Source organism: Pungitius pungitius, chromosome 6, assembly GCF_949316345.1.
Source record: "Pungitius pungitius chromosome 6, fPunPun2.1, whole genome shotgun sequence".
NCBI lineage: Eukaryota > Metazoa > Chordata > Actinopteri > Perciformes > Gasterosteidae > Pungitius > Pungitius pungitius.
The window spans coordinates 17,992,678-18,012,449 of record NC_084905.1 but is presented as its reverse complement, the minus strand read 5'-3'; the positions used below and the strand labels follow the sequence as shown (position 1 = coordinate 18,012,449).

The 19,772-nt window shown below is 46.0% G+C and overlaps 1 protein-coding gene and 1 long non-coding RNA gene across 2 annotated transcripts in view; both read right to left on the bottom strand.

Moving 5' to 3' along the window:
• Positions 1–409: 409 nt before the first annotated feature.
• On the bottom strand, positions 410–3,230 carry LOC119195539 (uncharacterized). Its single transcript, XR_009956646.1, has 3 exons — positions 3,156–3,230; positions 2,454–2,498; positions 410–1,739 (listed from the first exon to the last, which is right to left on the bottom strand). It is a non-coding gene; the product is annotated as an uncharacterized LOC119195539 (long non-coding RNA).
• A 4,620-nt stretch (positions 3,231–7,850) lies between these two features.
• LOC119196348 (PDZ domain-containing RING finger protein 4-like) overlaps positions 7,851–19,772 on the bottom strand; it is a 37,597-nt gene continuing 25,675 nt past the window's right edge. The window contains exons 4-8 of the mRNA XM_037451944.2: positions 15,637–15,735; positions 13,944–14,006; positions 12,527–12,628; positions 11,684–11,812; positions 7,851–10,746 (exon numbers count right to left, since the gene is read on the bottom strand). Of these exons, the coding sequence (XP_037307841.2) occupies positions 9,301–10,746; positions 11,684–11,812; positions 12,527–12,628; positions 13,944–14,006; positions 15,637–15,735 (1,839 nt within the window). The 3' untranslated portion in view covers positions 7,851–9,300. The remainder of the gene's footprint in view (positions 10,747–11,683; positions 11,813–12,526; positions 12,629–13,943; positions 14,007–15,636; positions 15,736–19,772) is intronic.

The window sequence follows — 19,772 nt, the reverse complement described above, 5'->3', positions numbered from 1 at the left end:
TGTGACCGTACCTCAATGGAAGAATGTGACATAGTTCATGTAGAATATGAATATTACATTGTTTTTGTGAAGCTAACTTCTCAAGTAGTTTATGAAGCATATTAGACACAAGCTTTTCCAAAGGGAGTAAGGAAGGCAGCAGCATCTGAGGAGCCAAGGGAGCAAGTGGAGGTCAGAAATCTATACAGATTCATAATATGTAATCTTACAAATATTCTTTACAGCTTGATACAGCTGCATTCATCGATAACTGTTAATACTACAGTGTAGTTAGCAGATTCAACAATAACATTTATAAAAATATGATGCACACCTTCTATGAAATCAAATCTAAACGATCATTTTTAATAATGGTCTGAACCGGGACAATTTCCCCTTCTCTTTAATTTTATGTTTTATTCTAAAGGTTATTTACATTCTATGTAACTGCTAAATAATGGTTGAAGTAACTCATAAACAGACAACTGTTAATCCTAAAATGTTATTTATCTTACTTGTTACTTAATCAACATCTTGTCTTTCATGCTTTTGTTCCAACCCGGAACACATTTTATTGGTACCCCTTATCTACACAACAATGTGAAAATATAAAAAAAAAAGTAAATCCCAATACTGTTCATGGGCTTTGATCTACAAACATACATTTATCAAAAGTACATACTGGAGTTTACCGACAGGCATTTCAGTGAAACCTCGTAATATGAAAATCTGAAATATGGCTGTGTAGATAAGCACAACAATTCCCAAAGTGGTGAGAGTGTGTGTGTGTGTGTGTGTGTGTGTAATGAAAGCAATATGGTGACAGGTGAGATGAGGCCTATGAAGCGAACATCAATAAAGGTCTCCACATCCTCTAGACATGCATTGGCAGGCAACTTGACATCCACCAGTGTCTTCTCAGAGAATGATGGACATTTTTACATCTCATACCTCATTCACTCAAATATTGCTATGGATATTAAACATATTCCAACCTGTGATACACTAAAGGAAAATCTACTCACCATGCAAAAAAAAAAATATATATATATTTTTTATCAGATCAATTGAACTGAATTGAGCGACTCTCAGACGGACGGGTTAAGGGTTGAACTTTGGTAAAGTAAAGCCATCACGCAACACATTTCCTCTCGATGGTTGGAGCTTCTGGTGCGGCGCAGTAACACTCAACCCGGGCCGTCTCTCATCTGCAGAGTGACGCCGCTTTGCCGTGTGCATTATGGGGTTCATCGTGTGGTGAAATGAAAATGGATTCAGCAAATAAAAAGCAACGAATTCGATCTCTCTTTGAAACAACAACAACAACGCGACAGGCGATGAACAATGTGATGAACAATTCTCCCAAAGCTGCGTGACCTTTGGTTCCACTGAGACGGAGCCTGACGTGACTGTGGATCACCAGCCATCGCCTCCTATTTACACCGGCAGTCGTATTGAAATACCAGGGAGTGCCGTGCGGCCTTTAATGTTCCTGTCATCTGCAAAAGAGGCAATTATTCCTCTGCAGCGACTGTTTAGCCGGGTGTGCGGATACGCTATGTCAAACACACATCCTGTACCCCCCCCCAACACGGCTCCAGGACGATACCTTCGGGGGCCTCCGGCGCGTTGTCTGTTTCAGAGGGAAGATAAAACTGGTCCACGAGACGTCGATCCGCCGCGACTTGCGCATCTTTTTGGGCGGAGTGGAGCGGGGAGTGAAAACGGATGCGTGTTTGTCAGGAAGCAAAATCAACACCCTAAATGAGGGCGGAGGGGGGGGGGGGGGGGGGGGGGTTTGCATCTGTCAATCCACATGTGTGTTGTCCTGTCTCACAGTCAGTCTACTTCAATATTCCTCACGTTATGTGAGGACTAATAAAAAGTGTGTTCACAGTGTGTTACTCTGCCTTGAGCCAGCTGCAAGCAGTTTCTGGAAAAAGAAGCTTAAACATGTGTAGATTTCTTGTATTGTGTATGTAATATTTCTTATTTTAACATCATAAACTCTCTACCGGTACCTTTAAGTGCCACAGTTCTGTGCGCACAGTTTTCTGATTCAGATCAAAAACCTCCAAAGATACAGGAGATTTAAAAAAAAAAGAATGCACTATTTGAGAAAAAGAATAATGCAGTTATTGGATAATTGGTAGAATTAATGCAATGCATTAGTCCAATACGAAGCCAGTGAATGGCCAACAGGTCCTTCTGTGTTTCTGATCATCAAAAGAAATATTAGCCAAGCAATTTGACTGAGTCCCTGTTGAATGGAATCTAATTTACAACATGTCAAGACCTTTTTTTTTTAAATAGAATGAGCATGTTCATGTGTGAGAACCGGGACTAGGCAATAGTATAAAAGATAATATTAGAGAGGGCCACCATTTGTTTGAAGAATACAATACACTGTGCTTATTTGATCAAATAATAAGATGAATAGAGCCACTCCATGAAGACGGCTGCGGCACACCTACTTGTCTTTTGTCTGTGCAGCAGCATGTTCTGTCAATGGTGAATACCTGGAAAATAATAGAACATAATTGTACTTCATCTTATTGGATTTAGCTTGAAGCCACAGTAGATTTAAATACAGTACAGGAGTAGATGCTCATCGACAGACTGATGCTTTTCAATAAGAACAAACAAAATACAATACAACTCAACCCCTGCTGTTTTTTAGCACATTTTTAGACCAAATAAAAAATACAAAAACAGGCAAACCCTGATGTTAATACTGTGTAACATAAAAAAAACCTGTCTTAAAAAGGAGTATCCGATACATTTGGATATCCACTCATACTTATTCTTTAAGTGGGACTTGCCAAATTGTCTGCTCCCTTTTACTGAATATCTTTTGCAAAGCAAATTTATTCCCGGTGGGCATAACCACAGGATTTGCGTTAAGGTGACTGCCTCTGGGGACGTGGAGTGTCCCGTCTCTGGTGGGGAAGGCACCAGAGACGGAGAGGAAACAAGGATTTAAACCAAAATGGCATCCGTTGTTTCTGGTTTCTTTAAAATGCAGGCATAAACAAAATCACATGCACTTAAGATAATGGAGACACCTACTCTGTCATGGCTGTGTACACCAATCTCCGTAAAACAGACCCCCCCCCCCCCCGACAAGCTATTTTAATTGATTGCGCTGCAGCACAATAACTCATAACTCTACATACGTCATGACATGTCGTCCTTCTCTTTCTGCACATATTCCCAATCGGTTTAAGAGCAGAGCGCAATCCTGTCTCGGAGAATGTCTTGTTAATGGACAACGGACACACCTGGTTTAAATGCACAGGGGAGGTGCAGGTGATTGGACACAGGAGGAAAACAATCAGCGACACGGCAGCCAATCACACTCACAGGGGGAAAACACGCCAGGGAAGGACGAGAAGATTAACCCAGAGACACGAGATGGCAGGAAACGGAAACGATCCCCCCACCCTCGGGAAATGAAGCAATCCAAAGTAGACATATCCTTCACAACCAGTGTGCCACGTCGATAGCGTATTCCAAAAATAAGAGCATAGAAGTGACAATGACGAATGGGCTAAAACTTTTTGTGGCATATGTTGATCCCAATGAGCGTTCTACTGCTCCACTTTTTGAATATAACATCTGTGATGTATGCATTGCTCCACATTCCCTCAAAGCGTGACCTTCTCTTCCACGTACCAAACCGGTGCCTAAATATTAGGATACCAAGCCATGAGTCATTAAGCCAGGCACGGACTTCTGTAATCTAGTGCAATAAAGTGTAATGGCGCACTTCGGCCTCGAGGTCAGTCACTGTGTCTGAGTCCCACTGTCGTGCAGTCAAGTGCAATCAGCCTCCCTTTGGACTGCAGCGCTGCAGGTTCAGCTCACTTCAAAGGCGATGCAGACGCCATCTTTTCCATACGGACAAAGGGTTTTCAATGATGGAGTAGGAAATGCACTTTATACTGGAGGAGAAAGGTACGCATAACAAGGAGGAACTTTGGAGCTGTCGAATTTTGGTGGCTAATTTAGAAAATGCACTTCGGAGCTTTGATGTGGGTCATTTTCCCAGTTTCTGTTAAAAAAAAGCAGAAGATGAGATGGGTCCATTACCATTTCCACATAAATCACACGAGGCCATCCCCATTTGTAAAGTTAGAATTTAATGTTGCACAATATTGACCATTACTAAGGACATAAAGCATTCTTAGTCACAATAACATTTAATCGAAGCTTTGGCCTGTGAAAAATGAACTCTCTCAGCCATGATGACAAACTGGGCCTGCATTAGAGATTAAATGTGCCAGGGAAATCACCCAAAAATGATCACACACCAGTTAGCTTGTTAAAAAATGCTGCTGTTCACTGACGTCTAATGATTATTTAATTTGGGGACTTGGGTTTACATCTTCAAACAGATCCATTCACTGTTACTTGGGGAGTTGTAAATGCACAAACTCAGCGACTGCAGCTTTACTTATTAGTGACACGTCGAATGCTTTGTACACATCGCGAGGTGGTTACTCAGCGGCTGGCCGTCTGCAGAGGGACCGCGGCCCGACTCGCCTGTGGCTGAGCACCGGGAGCGGTGAGGCGCTGACCTTCAGGATCAGGAATCTTATTACTCACAGGTGCAGGTGTTCCTCTGAGCGAAGCGACGCATTCTCCCCACTTGACGCTGCACTGCATCAACGTTTTTTTGAAAAGCATCAGCGAGTGCAGATATGAGTTGGCTTCACACGCTCGCGAGCTGCGGTTTCATTAGGAAGCGCACCAGGAGCCAATTAAACACGTGTGAAGATAGAACCGGTTAATTCCGTAATGACAGCACTACATAGTGTAGTGCACATGAACCTGAAATGGGAACTGATGAGTTTACCGTGACTAATGAAACAGTTTTACAGGAGCTGCGCTGACACCGTAACGACACAGAGAGGGGAGGGGGGGGGGGATCAGTGTTTTACATTGGGAAAATGAAGTAAAACGGAACCTATGCTCCGACTGTCACGGCATCATTTATTAATTCTCAAGCCCAGCGAGGCAATCCCAGACTCTGAATTCCATATGTATTTGTATTGGATACGGACTCTGAGCCACGGCTCACGAAAAAGCAAAATAGAAACTTTAGGGGAATGCTAATGGGTTTCACAGACAATAAATGTGCAAAGGGGCAAGTTTTTCATTTGTATCCAACATTTCGCCATGGTTGACTACACTTGTCAATCATTTCCACCTTGGAGGTTAGTAAAAAAAATCAGGGTTTGAGTCCATTTACCTTTTTTTTTTACAGTAAACACCACATTTCGGTGGATGTTATTTTGAGTTCTTACTAAAGAGAAGTGTGGTAGGAATGCAGTGTGCAGGGCTTGTTGTGTGCAGTTTGGTTTACCCTATAACAAATCATGATTTGTAATTACAGCTCTAATTATGCTTTGTCATGTTCACTGTTTTTTGCTGAATAGGTGCTATGAAACATAGAATGAATTAAAGCAGTAGGTGTGTGTAAAAAAAAAAAAAAAATTCCAAATGGTTCCGATGAGCGATAAAATACGTCTGCAAATAATGATGCACAATGATATCTAGCACAGAGTTTGAATGCACATAGTTGTTTAACTCATATAACTTTTGTATTGCATTCTGAGCCCGGCTGTAATTGGCTGTAAACCAGGTTTTCTGCACAGTTTTGTGATGCTGCAAATGAAAAGTGAAACTTTCAGCTTAACTAAACCCTAATCCCAAAGTGCAGGGGCCCTCAAAGCGTTCCCATGTAGTTTTCTACACTACACAACCAGTGTTACTGAAAGTCTTTCAAGCACTTCAACAAGAGGAGTCGGAAGCGATCGACACGCACACCTTTGCTTTCCGCTTTTCTCCTCAGCCGACAATCTCCAAAGTTCACAGTACATGTAAAGAAAGAATGTCACCACTTTGCATTTGCAACGTGTTTAACATTTAAGTCCAAAGGTCTCCCTCGCAGTGGAGCGGCAATGGAAGTGGCACAGCACTGAAATACGTCTCAGCTATTGGACGCACGAAATCTTGCACAGACTCCCCCCGGATTCCCTCAAGAAAGAAGTGCAGTGATTCTCTTCCAACGGACTAGTTGTTGTCTTCTGCTCGATTGGGGCCACACGCATAATCAGAGCAGCTGGCAAAGCAGCGGCAGTCTATCACCCGGGTACACAGCGCCACATCTAGTGCGATAAGGCCAATTATCACAAAACAGCTGTTTACGACGTCGAAGATCAACGCTGCCATCAATTTCTAAAAAGTGACACGCGGGGAGACGCATGATCCGAGGCAATCGGCGGCTCATTAACAAGCCTCTGAGATCAGGAGGCCCGAGGAGGAGGCACCAGGAAGTGGACGGCAGCGTCACATGTCAAGTGGATCGGTCGTGTCAAAAAGGGTGATCCTCCATTGATGATTAGTAGGAGAGAATTAGTAGTTTTTTGCTGTCGGGGGGGGGGGGGAATCCTCAAGGTTATCAAGACAACATTTTATAACCAAGACAATGGCAGCGCTTGTGTTTGTGTGTGCGACGCTGAGGAGGAGATGAGGCCCCCCCCCCCCCCCCCCCCGCTCTCTGTTTGACATTTCTGTCAGTGCTGGTATTTGAACTGCTCGGCAGCTCTGACAAATGCCACGGCTGTCACAGGCGTGATTTTAATTACACCTTTCAGGGGGCTCAGGGATGAACTTAATTAGTTGGCGAGTGTTCGGGCAGGTTCACTCAAAGCTCTTTTACTCCTTTTCATTGTATTTAAATGGTCTCTGTCTATACGGAGCGAGGGAATTAATAAATGAGGGGACAGCCAATGGGGCGAAGGCAGGAGTCCATCTAGTTTAATAACCACCCTGAAGTTTTTGTTTGGTCGCTAACTTTAACACAAGGGACAGGCATTGACGCGGCGAGATTGTGGTTCCTCGGCGTTATTGAACAGTGGTGCGTGTAAATGAACTGGTGCGTTTTGTCGTTATACGAGACCCCGATCCGTGGCCTTTTTTTCGTCTTGTGCCACGTCCCCTGACTTAATTAAGAGAGCTCCTCTCCTGCCGCGCCCCCGGGTCCCATCAGATGATCAGCTGGTCCTACATGAACTCCTCCCTGTGCCCCCCCCCCCCACCCGTGCAGTTGGGATCGCCTTTGAGACCCTGACGTCCCCATGTCAATAACTGGCACGGGTACCAAACCGTTTGTAGTTATAGTCCATGGTTTTTCGCCAATGTCACGGCCTGTGTCCCCGTGCACCCCACAGGGCCGAAAAACCTCCTGTGAGGAGTCGGATCGAGTCCTTTAAAGGCCCGGTTTAATAATATTACAGCAAAAATAAACCCTTTGCTACAAAAACAAGAACATTTTAGTATCAGGACGGCTTAAGAAACTACTCGAAAATACAAAGTGGGCAAGTTTTCAGTCACTTGGAAACACGGAGGAGTCTGCAGGCGGCGGCGTATCTATGGCACACCAATTTGAGCTGTAGCACCGTGACAGTTTGAGATAATACGAAGCATCCCAGAAGCTCTCCCCTGCACATGACGAGGCCATAGTGAAGATTAAGTGGTTGGTATATTTTAATGAACACAAAGCCATCAGAGTGTAAGGTGATTTTAATTGAAATCTCCTTCCTTTTGAAGGACAAAGTCCCTCTTCAGGAGATGTCTGTAGCGAACGTGTGCCCAAGTGAACAGGTGTTTTTGTTTCATTGTACCCGACTGGCCTGTACTCCAGTGTTGTACCCCAGTGTTGTACCCCCCTGTAATGTTCAGGGTTCAGCGGCTTCAATGCTTTCCCACACGGTCCAAGCGCCTGGCAACCACTGCTGATTAGCAGATGTTTTCTGTTCTGCACAAATGTCTCTGTTTAAAAAAAAAAAAGGAAAGAAAAAGACATGAGCCTCAGCTAAGTTTTACCCCAAAAAACATAATTTATTATCATTCCTTTTATTCAAAGACCACCATCATCACACATTTTACCCGGCTACAAATGTGCCAACTACGCATTACTTTAAAATTAGACCATTGACATTGACTCTAAACAAATACAGAGATTGGTTGAAAATTTTGAATTTTACAATATTTCAGTTAAAAATGGGGAATTTAGAATGAGCATACTGTACATGTAACTGGACTATAAAGTCTGTTAAATGCAACCGATTCACTTCACCAATTTAGTTTTTCAATGAGCTTTAAATGCTGTGTTTCTGAGTCCTGCTCAGTGGCAATGCCCCTAACACAATGTTTAATCCAACACAAACACAATTCAGTAACCATTATATGATATTTATGATGCTTCCCAGTTGCTCAAATTATACAATGTATGAATAAGGCTGGATAAAACCCCTCTGTTGCACACACATTTGTTTGTGTATGAAGTATGAAATCAGTCTGCTACACAAACGTGTCATCGATTCAGTTTTTGCTCTTAAGGCCAGGCAGAGTAAAAGGTGTATGTTGATAATGTAAAAGGTATGAGCAGGTCCATATGATGTTAAATATGTAGAAACTCAAAAGATTAAGACAGAAATAAAAATTAATACAAAAAGAATGTGACCCAAAGCTGCAGATGCTACAGAAAGCCGCCACGCTTTCAATGAGTCAGAATGTTTATTGTATCTTTTTGAGCAAAATCTATTTAACTTTCCAGAAACCAAAACGTTCAATCATTAAAAAAAAAATCAAGGATTTCTTTCCCCCAAAGGAGGAATGGCAGTATGGTGAAACACTGGATTTTTTTCTTTCCATCAGATGATTGGATGAATGGAAGTTATTGTCAATCCTTTTACCAGATACAAGTTATACAGTACTATGATTTGGAATGTAAGACGTGTGCCCTTTAATGTTGACATTTGTCCCTTATTTTAACCATTTTGGTTTAGGTAAAATATAATGTTATCTGTATAATCAACTTGTCGATGTACAAATGTAAGGAGCATCAACAAGTGAAAGGCAGCAGATTCTTTCTGTGTTGCAATTGGCGAGTTTACACAATACATAGAAAAAAAAATCCTTTTCTTAGTATGCTCATGCAACCATTTGAGGATATGGTTAAAACATGAATATGAAAAAAGAATTTGAGATAAAAATGTTTAAAGCGAAGTAATAAAATAATCATATAGTCATAATTTCATAGAAAAATGCTATTTTTCCCGGCAGAGTGATGTGAAAAAACATACTGAAAAACATGAAGAAAACGCCTCGAAACCACTGATAAATTCTTTACAAAATGCTTTTTGGGTTACAAAGTGTGAAAAATATTCCGGTTGTCCTCATAAAAACGCCACATTGAACGAGGCAAGTATATTATACCGCATGGGGTAGAATGTGTGTGTTTTTCTTCTTTTATACAGTAGTGACTGACAGGAAGGCGTTGTGCACCTTGGCCCCCTCGGGCGCCTTGGTGCCATGAGTCATCAGCTCCTGGATGGTCATCCAGTTGTCCAGGATCTTCTTGTTGCGTTTCTTCATCATCTTCTTCTGACTCAGCTCTATGATGCTGACCTCCTTGCGGCCCTCGCTGCTGCTCTGAGGGTTCTCCTTCAGGCTCTCCAGCCGACTGCGCTGCATGAACTCCCGCCTTTGCCTCTGCTCCTTTGCCCTGACCAGGTGCTGCTTCCTCTCCTCTTTGCTCCAGTACCGCCCCATCTTCATCTCGCTCATGGCGTCGTCGTCCGTGGTCATCCCCCCGCTGCGCTCCTCCTTGATCTTCAGGGCTCGCTCCCTCAGGATCTTGTCCCTCACGGGCCTCTTGGTGATGTAGCGCGTGCCGTCGCTGCGGATCTTCACCTTCCACTCCATCTTGGGCTCGTTGGCCGCCCGTTGGGGCTCCTTGCACACGCTGAGCAGGCTGAGCTGGCTCTGCGCGTACTCCACGGCCGAGCGCTGCTGAATCAGCTGCATGTAGCTCTGGTAGTGGCTGGCGTGGGCCGGGATGTTCACCTGCCTCTGCTGGGAGCTGTGCGAGGGCGAGAAGTATGGAATATGCGAGGCAAGCCACCTTAATTCCCCCCTGCTCTCCTCCTGCTCCTCCTCCTCCCCGGGAGGATCGCTGTGGTCGGGGCTGCTCCCCTTCCCCGGCGCGGGGGCGCGGCGCGGTGCCGAGGCGGGGACGGGGCTCGGGCTGAGCGAGGGCCCGGTGGCGAGCCCGCCGCCGCCGCCGCGCAGGTTCCTCTGGTTGGTGAGGCTGACCATCCTCTGGAGCGAGTGCTCCGGGGAGCGGTCCATCGCCAGCGGGGTGCTGCGCGAGCTCTCCGCCGTGTTGTAGGCGCTGGAGCTGTCCTTGTCCGACTTCTTGCCCCCGGCGGGGTCGCTCCGCCTCGGGCTCGGGCTCTGGCCCTGGCCCTGGCTCTTGGCGGCCGCGGCACGCAGGCCGTGCGCCTGCATGATGTTCTGGCACTCGAGCTCGATGCTGCGCAGCTCCTCGTTGAGCAGGCGCAGCTCGCGCTGGACGCCGCCCTGCTCCCCGACGCTGCACTCGATGGTGCTGCGGCGGCTGTAGAACAGGTCGTACTCGCCGCTGTTGCGTATCTGACACTTGAGCTCCAAGAGCTGGCGGAAGCGGTCCCCGCCTGTCTCGTCGTCGCCGTCGCCGGCGTCGCCCGCGTCCTCCTTCTCCTCCTCCTCGTCCCCTCTGTCCGCGTCCCGGTTGTCTCTCAGGCACTGAGACAAACGTTCCTGAATGTGCGCCAGGACATTTTGCTCTGAGCTCCCTATTCTGTCTTTTACGCTCAGGCCGCCATCCCGATTGTGGTGAAGGACGGAGCAGGTGGGCTTGTCGTCTTCTGCCGCCTGAAAATAATGAACAAGGATATCGTGAGATAGGCAGATTTATTAAAAAAATGTTAGTGTCATATGGCGCAGTTAACACATGCAGTATTATGACAATTAGGATTCATCTGTTGTGATTAGGACACTTCCTTTCGGTGGCTTTTTTTCTTTCATTAGACACAGATTGCTGCAAACTTGTAATCTGTAAATAAGTCTGCTTTGATTATTTCAACTCGCATCCTTGTGAATTCTGTTTTAAGTAATAATACACACAGTACTAGTCAAAAGTTTGGACACACTTATTTAATTGAATGAGAGTGTGTGTCCAAACTTTAACTGTGTGTTAATAAACTCTTTATGGCACTTAAGAGTTCAAGAAGGCCAACCCATATTCTGCATTCTCCTGAAGGATTACATAACATATTCTGTTAAATATATATATATATATATATATATATATATATATATATATATTTATACCGCTCTTCTTCTACTCCAGGGATTGTTCCCTCTCCGCCGTGTCTTTGAAGTTCCATTGAAATAGATGCTATTCTCCCTACGAAACCAAATTCAAAGTGCTGATTTGCTAATGTTTGGAACTCAAACGGTCCAACGGTCCCCTGACATAAATATTCATAATCGTATTTTTTAGGTTTGTCCCAAATACAATTTCTTGGGCTCTGGAGGTTCGATAGTCATCAAAGCTTATTTTCACAACAATACATTTGTTTAAAAAGTTAATGTGGACTCTGAATAATAGTCAGTGTAGTTTATTCATTACTCATGGCGAGGTATTCACAATATACTTGGTACTACGTTCTGTAAATCTGGTTAAAGGTTAACTTTTATTGCTTTTTGACTCATTCATTCTTTAGGGGCTCCATTATTTTAACGGTAACGGATAACAAAGCTTTTGACCCGATGACCCAGTAACGGCAAAGCCTGTCTCCTGTCTGACCTGCTCACTCTCCTGCTCCTCCTGTAGGGCGGACAGCTCCATCTCCTCTCTCTGTTGTTCCTCTAACATTTCCATCTTTAGCTGCTCCAGGAACTCGCTGTGCTCATCATCCAGCCAGGCCTCCTCCAGCTAAATGAATGGAGAAGGGAAGCAGATGGAGAGAAAGAGGGGGAGGCTGGTGTTATTTGTCTATGTCTAAAGATTGTGGCTATGTGATGTCTCAGAACAGAATAATGTAGTTAGGCATTTTAAATTGGATTTTCTGACGGATAAAAGGCAGGCATGGTTATAAAATAGGGAGCAGGGAGCATCAACAGGACGTGGCTTCTGACTGATATGCTGCTCTCTACTCCACCCCTCATCTCTAAAACCATACATTTTGATCTTAAAATCCAGCCAATGGCCCTTGAGACCGCCACCTTTGTGCCTCAAACCACCCCATCTCCGGTTTGTCTGCTCGACGTGAGCCCGAATGGAATCCATTTCTGAAGACGACAGATTTACTACCGAGGGACCCATTTAATTACTAAGAGTCTACCGCAGCTCCTCCTCTTATTGGCCGTCGGGCCTCGGGCCTGAACTCACTCCACATTAGCATGCCATTAGCTTTTATGTGCGTCCCGTTGGAAGTCAATTACAGTGGCGCTACATAAAAATAAAACGTGATGAGGTGTCTCGGCGGTGGCTTCCGACTTTCAGCCGTTGGAGGGGGTGGGTGGGTGGCGGGGGGGGGGGGGGGGTTGGCATCCCCCGGCGTCGGCGTAACGTTTACTCCGAGCCGATGCAATGTAAATAACGAACCTCCGGCGGTTGCAACCTGTGCAAAGTGATGCGAGCTCTAACCTGCATCTCCGGTCGGGCCACCAGCAGGACGATGCTCCTGCTCTCGTTGTTGGAGAGGACAGCCATCGCTTCTTCCCTGTGTTGTACGTCGCGGCCGTTGATCTGAGGACGACACGGCAGCACGGTTAGCGCGCCCCGCTACGTAGCCGGACACAAAAACATCCACACACTGAGGCAGAATGAATGATCTCCACACAAAGGGCCTAAAGAAAAACAAAGTAGCACCGGACAATAATGCGTTTTTGACTCCAAAGGAAATTGTGGGCGCCGACGCTCTCTGACATTAGACCCGGACGCGGCAGTGATTACGAAGGAGGGGACGGTGGCCGACGGAACCGTCGTGTTCACCGAGGCGTCCGGCGGCGCACATGCATCTCGCCGCACAATTAACCGCCCACTGGCAGGGGGCGTCCATCTTTTCGCAGGCAGAGTAATGGTCCTGTCACTGGTGGATAATAGTGCCAGAGCACTGGTCTGCCTCACACACACACACACCCTCCTCCGGATAAAATCAGTCACACCACATGGACACTGGTAGACATTGAAACTAAACAGCGCTTGTGCATCTGCCCCTGAAATGATCACTTGCACATCCCGTTTCTCCCCTTTACAAGGTTATGTTGCATTAATTAAAAGACATTATCTCCATTGTTTCTCAATGAATAGATCTTCATCCTCACGTTTGAATAGTGAAAAGAACACAACTTTCCATTGCTAATCTTACGCTGAAGCTCACGTCACTTATGCTTCCAGCGCAGCAGCTGACCTGGGAAGATAGGGAAGAAGTGCTGTGCTGTGCCAGGTGTTGAACATAGTCAGCATCTAGCAAAGCTAAAAATAAGGTATACGTTTCCCTGAGGAAATGGAGGTGACCAAAACATAGTTTTAAATAAAGTGAATGTTTATGTTGGTCCTACTGCAAAATGGCCAAGCTTATTTTGTCATTCCAATGAACACCTTACACACACACACAGACACACACACACACACACACACAGAGGCAGCACGACCGCCGCGTCTTGTCGGCAGCAGAGTTCCTCTGAATCTCAGGCCTGAGGATGAAGCTGGGGGGCAATAAGAGTCCCACAAGAGGCAGTGAGCTGCAGCAGAGCGACACCCTGAACCGGAACTCTTAAAGACCCCTGTTGGTGCTGAGTCAGTAACCCAAAATGCCAGGGGCGGGCGGGGGAGGGGGTGGGGGCAGTTCTCAGCTTATAACAGCCACAGCGGGGGGAAGAGTTCCCCCCTTTTTTTTAATGTGCAGCCATTAAATATGAATGGGCGCTCGTGCTGGCAGGCGGTGGTTGAGTGCGACAAAACGAAAGCAGGGTTTTTTTTAATGTTGAAATCGAATAAGAGCTGGTGTGGAGGTGGGGGGGGGGTCAGTGAGAGAGAGAGAGAGAGGCCCCTGCGGTACCTGTAAAATGCGATCCCCCTCTCGGATGCGTCCATCTCTCGCTGCAATGCTGTTTGGACTGATCTGGGAGAGAAGAGAGAACACAACATGCCTCTTGAACACTTTGAGCTTTCAGTAAAGAGGTTCAAGGAATGCCTGAAAAAAACAAAAAACGTTTCAATTCATCATGTAGACTTCACCCAGCTAGGAAAACCCGACTTAATTGTAATATTCCGTCAGCTTTTATATAGCACCAGCCTCCGCGTACAGCGTTCATTCACAGCCTGTAACTGCGCCTCAATACGCGATGAACACGCTTCTCCTGTAAATAATGCCTGTGGACAAGAGGGCAGGACACTCTTTCATCGGCCAATCAATCGGTGTCTGGGGCCATTCGTTCTGTCCAAAACGGGCGGGACTTCTGGAGGTGGGGAAGTGCCGTGGCACTCCATCTTCACCATAGTCCACTCCTACGCAGGGGGACACCCATTAAACTGGGACACAGATGGAGGGGAGAGAGGCAGTCGAATGGATTCTTAGGGGGAAGAACCCAAACCCTGAGAGATCTTATTTTTCTGGTAAATAAAGAGGCCAACCACTAAAAGCAAAAAGTGTCTGTTGGCTCGGCAGCAAACCAGTGACTCTGCCTCTGTGACCTATGCATGCTGGGATGGACTCCATCCCCCCCCCCCCCCCCCCCCCCCTGTGCACCTGAATGGAATTAAACAGATGATCAAGTGGATGAACCTAAGGAAATGTACCTTTCAGCTTTTGTTCTTCTGAATTATTTAACCACTGTGCTGCGAGGTTCACTGGGAACAAAAGGAGTAGAATTGAACTAACACGGAGAAAATGTTCATGGAGTGCAACAAAGTTGGGAAACAAAGCATGTTTTATAACGACCTTGCGTTGTTCTTAACTCCATGTTTATGTGTTCTCGCTTCTTATGCAAGATCAGAGTAATACCTTTTCTAACTCCTCCTGTACACAGTGACATTCAGCCGCCTCATCTAAATGCAGCACACGCCTCTTAGCCTTACTTTTTTTTTTTTTTTGCAGCACGAAACGCTTAAGGATGTTGCCAAGAGCCACGGACCGACGTGATTCATATTCAGCTCAGCTCTTCACAGCGAACACCTTGCAGGGTCCGACTCAACTTCAAACGAACCAGAGAGAAAGTTGAGCAGAATGGAATGGAGACATTCGTGTGCCTCCAACAACCGGGAGATTAGTGGGTGCAAGAGTACATTTAGTAAACATGCCAACAAGAGCGGAAAGTGTCTTTTTATCTGTGGTGGCAGTCATTTCATACTTACTGACAGTGTAGTGAGAACAGTGCCAAGCCGCTCCGTGATGTATTTTGGTTTAAAGAGTTTTCGCATGCTGTTCCCGATTGTAAGATCGTCTTTGCTTAAATCATTCATCCGGGAGATGAATATTAAGTCTCACAATTGATTTTAGTCTCTGAAAAGTAGCTTCTGCAGTTGTTTAGGCATTCTGAGCCACTCTGATCGAGAGCAGACAACCGCTGGTTTCTACAGCAGTGTGTGGTGTGTCAATGTGGGATTTCAAAGGACTGACGTCTTTTGAAATATGCAAATACCTTTTGCCCTCAAGAGTATTCTTATTTCACTAAATGTGGCAAAAAAAACAATAGCTAGCAGGAGGGGCATACGTTCAGTGCGCCGTCTTCGAGGGGCCTTCATCCACTCACCTCACTGACGTATATGGCGACATCATCCTCTTCATCGGTTCTGTAGCACAGCGTCAGCCCCAACTTCTCCTGGCTGTTGAGTCGACACAACTCCACCTCCTATGTGGATACGAGGGAGAAAAAAAAAAAACAACGGCCCATGTAACAACAAGACGAGAGTCTGCCACAGTGATGCTTTGAGCTGAATGCGATGATGCCAATATGCTGATATTTACCAAGTGCAGCTCGAGCTGATAGGCATGTCATTAGTGGCGAGGGATGGATGTATTTTCCAGATTTCTTGGCAAACTCAGTTGGTTATTTTTTTATATACATTTTCCAGTGGGAAACTCGAGGTGACCCTGAAGCAAAGGCAGCCGCGAGGGTTCTTAGGAGATGGAGTTTGTCAAGATATTTCCAAATGTCTGTTGATACAATATCCATTTTGCATCTTTCGAGCCAAAGAGAAGTCCTCACGAGTGCTCACTACATGGCTACTTAACCAACATGCGGTGATGCTGCTTTGCGGACCTCGATGACCTCTGTTAACCTTGAATGTAAGAGACAAACTGATCCGAAACGTTAAAAATATATTCTTTGCACTTACAGTGAATCTTGCACAAAAAGCGTCGACACAAAGACTAAGCTGCCGCTCGACTGAAGATCAAATGGTGTTCTTCAAATGTCTGCGCAACATCACACTTGATGTTGAGATGCTCGTTGAGGCGGGATCGCAAACTCCCGTCTGTGGTTTTTGAGTCTGAAAGTGTTTGATCATGAAAGACATTCTCAGCTCAAAGTTTGATCAGTGGGGGCTTTGATAAACGCCAGAGGACCTCAAGTGTTTTTCTTTCAACCCTTTGCCAAGTTGTTGAATGTTAAGACTATAAATAAACGATAATTATGCTAATGCTACGGAATAAACATATGTGTTGCAGCACTAAAAGTATTCCTTGTTTTCCCTCCAGCGGAAATCAACAAACTATTGACTTAGAAATCAGTGGTCGTAAAATTTCCCATGAGCCTCTTGAAACACCTGCAAAGTACCGCGGCGTCAACACGAATTCCTCATTTAAGTTCATCACAGAAAGTGAGATGGCTGGAACTCGAGTAAACGGCACATGTCATATTCGAAGTAGGTTGTGACCGACCAAACACACACAATCAGCCAATTTTCCCAAAGCTCGCAAGACCCGTTAATGTGCACGAACCCCTTTTAGCTGCGAGGTGCAGCCGAACAGCAGACGGCACAGGGCCTGGAAATGTCTAGAAAAACGCCGAAACATATCAAGGGGGCGTTGGAGGGAATCGAGTGTGAAATGGCCTTCGCCTCCCAAAAAGTCTTCATTAGAGGAGAAACCCACCGAGGCTCGGCGGCGGGAGGAGGACGGAGGCTTCTTGGTGGGGCCTCACACAGGAACAGAGATTTATTTCCTGCGTGACAAGTGTGGGTTGGCTGGCTACACGTGTCGGGGCTTTGGGAATGGAACGAGGGAAGTAGGGGGGGGGGGGGGGGGGTGGAGAAAAGGCGAATAGCGCTGCCGGAGAGTCGCCACCGGAGGCCTCTGGCTACTCCTTTAAAGCTGTTTATTACCCCTCCCACACACGCACACATTTCCTCTCACACACATAAACATCTTTTAGGCTCAATTCCCGTTTCCTCCTCCTCCCCAGACACAACTTTTATCCTCTTCTCACACACTGACAGATCGTCGAGGTGCTTTTGGAGCGGGCCGCTGCCACACTCGCACAAAGCAAGTGGCTCCGTCTCCCTCCCCAGGGCCATCCCTCTGCTTACGTCTGGCAGAGCGCTCGTATTTGCAGAGACACGGGTGGGAGAAGGTATGTGAAGTCAAGTCAAACCAAACTGTCTGCGCCTCGCCGTTTTTTTTTAATCTTTCACGAAGACGGGGGGCCAGGGGGGGCGGGGGGGTGGGGGTGGAGAGCTCAGATCTTTTTTAATTGACTGTCTCCGAAGCGGCGGTGACTATTCAAAATCCAGGGGCTGATCTGTTAGGACACGTGGTGAAAAGGGGGCACGACGATTTGGTGCCGACTACCTGGACAGAGCTGAAGCTGGAAAAAAAAAAGTAAAATTAAAAAAAAAGCAACATCACTAACGAGCCGCCCCCGTTTTTGTTGGTGGAAATGTTTTCAAAGCGGCTCATCTGATGCAACAAAGCAGTCACGGAGGTAATGGGAACCGCGGAGACGGGGGAGGGAGGGAAGGGGGAGGGGGGGGGGGGGGCACGTCTCCGCATGCTAATACGATGTGAGAAGTTGTCGGATAACCGTGAGAAATATGGAAATCCGTCAGCAACGTCTTGGAGACAACTGTCTAAAAATAAACCGCACAAAAGGACTCGCTGAAGGAGGAGGCCCGTGCAGAGGTGTGAGCAGGTGTGAGCAGGTAGTGCATCATCCCCGCGTGTTACTTCTGACTGATGAATGGTTGGATACAGTGCAGTAGGCCTGTGGCTAAAGAATGGGAGAAGATGGTGCATCTTACAACCACGGCACGTTGGATGAAGCATCAACCGTGTGTGCTTATTGAACTGTTTCTTGGATGTGCAGCAGACTTTACTGGAGCCCTTTTCCTTCACCAGATGTCGCTTGAAAGGTTGCTTAAAAGACAATATCGTGCACCCGAAAAAAAAACCACGCATTCACAGTCGGGCGCCTCGGTAAAAAGGAGGCTGTCTCCTTATCCATCAAAAGTGCATTTCGCCAATCTCCATCTCGCCTCTTCTGATTTTTAGTTTTTATTTTTTTCCGCTCCATTTTCCAGACGAGCTCTCTGCCTCTCAGGCGGGAGATTGCGGCGCGGCCGCGGGGACGCCGCTGAATTAAGGGCTGCGATGGCGTGATTAGGGGAAGATTGCCACCCGCCATCAAAGCACATTGGATGTTGTCATAATAACCCAGCCTTTGATTAGCAGTAATTGAAAAAGCAGTCACAAATGCATGGATGGCCACCACTGGCAGGGGAGGAGGGGGGAGGGGGGAGGGCGGGGGGGGGCAGAGACTATCTCCGAGTTCGGATACTTTGCTTCTTCAGAACTCACCGAAACCAATCAAAGGAACGGTTACTAATGTGGTGTTGTGGTCACACACACACACATAAAGCCTCTGTAGAAAATGTGTGAGGTTTCTGTGTGAAATTCTTGCCATTAGGCATTGCGTGTGTTCTTTTTTTAATTTTTTTCATTAATCAAAATAGGCCCACGATGAAAGAGGACGGAGAGTTTATGGTCCGTTTTTCGGAGTGGCAGAGACATTCCCCATCACCTTTTCTACAGAATTCAATTAAATTAACTGAGATTCGGCTCCTCGCCCGGCTTCCTAAGCGAAGTAGGACTCATTTCAAAGAGCTTTTGGAGATAGAGACAGAGTGCTGAGGGACATGCACTTGGAAACGTCTCTATTGAACGTACACTGTACAGAATTAAAGACTGTTGAAATAAAATAGGCATATGTTATGAAATTAGAGTGATTTACACAAAGTCCACGTAAAACCTGCTAATGACACTTGACCGACACGAAACCTATTTTAAATCAATTCAGTCTCATTGTCATCGTCTGTTATGTAGCTAGAAACTTCCACAGGAAGTTTTAACGTTCTGCTGTGAAACTTTACAGATGTGTCGGGTTGTCGCTTTGGATTTGGATGGATTTAATTGCTTCGGGAAGCCAACGTGTTGCTTCCTTTCACTCGGCTCCATTGAAACGACGGCCTGTGTGCTCTTGCAAAAATCCAGTCAACTCATTTTATGTTGCTGCACCGGTGCACAGGATCGAGCAACACGGAGTTCCTCTAATCTTGTGCGACAGTTACATTTTTAATCACTCTCCCTAGAACGCCGTCGGCGACCCTGCATCCATTTTTAGGAAAGACCGCACAAGCGGTAAATAGCTACATATCTGCCTCTTTAACTGCTAAATGCTCGACTGTTCATGGTTTCTAACTGGGTCGGATGTGCTTTGGTGCTCTACAGGAGGCAAACCCGTTTAGCTGAAAACAGCTCCCTGCTCTGGCTGAGAGTCTAATAAAAAAAAATAGTGGTGTATCATGTGGCTGGAATTATTAAAATTGAGAATCATCACAGGCCTAAAACAGCTTCCAAATATCAAGATATACAGGATGCCATGAATGTGTG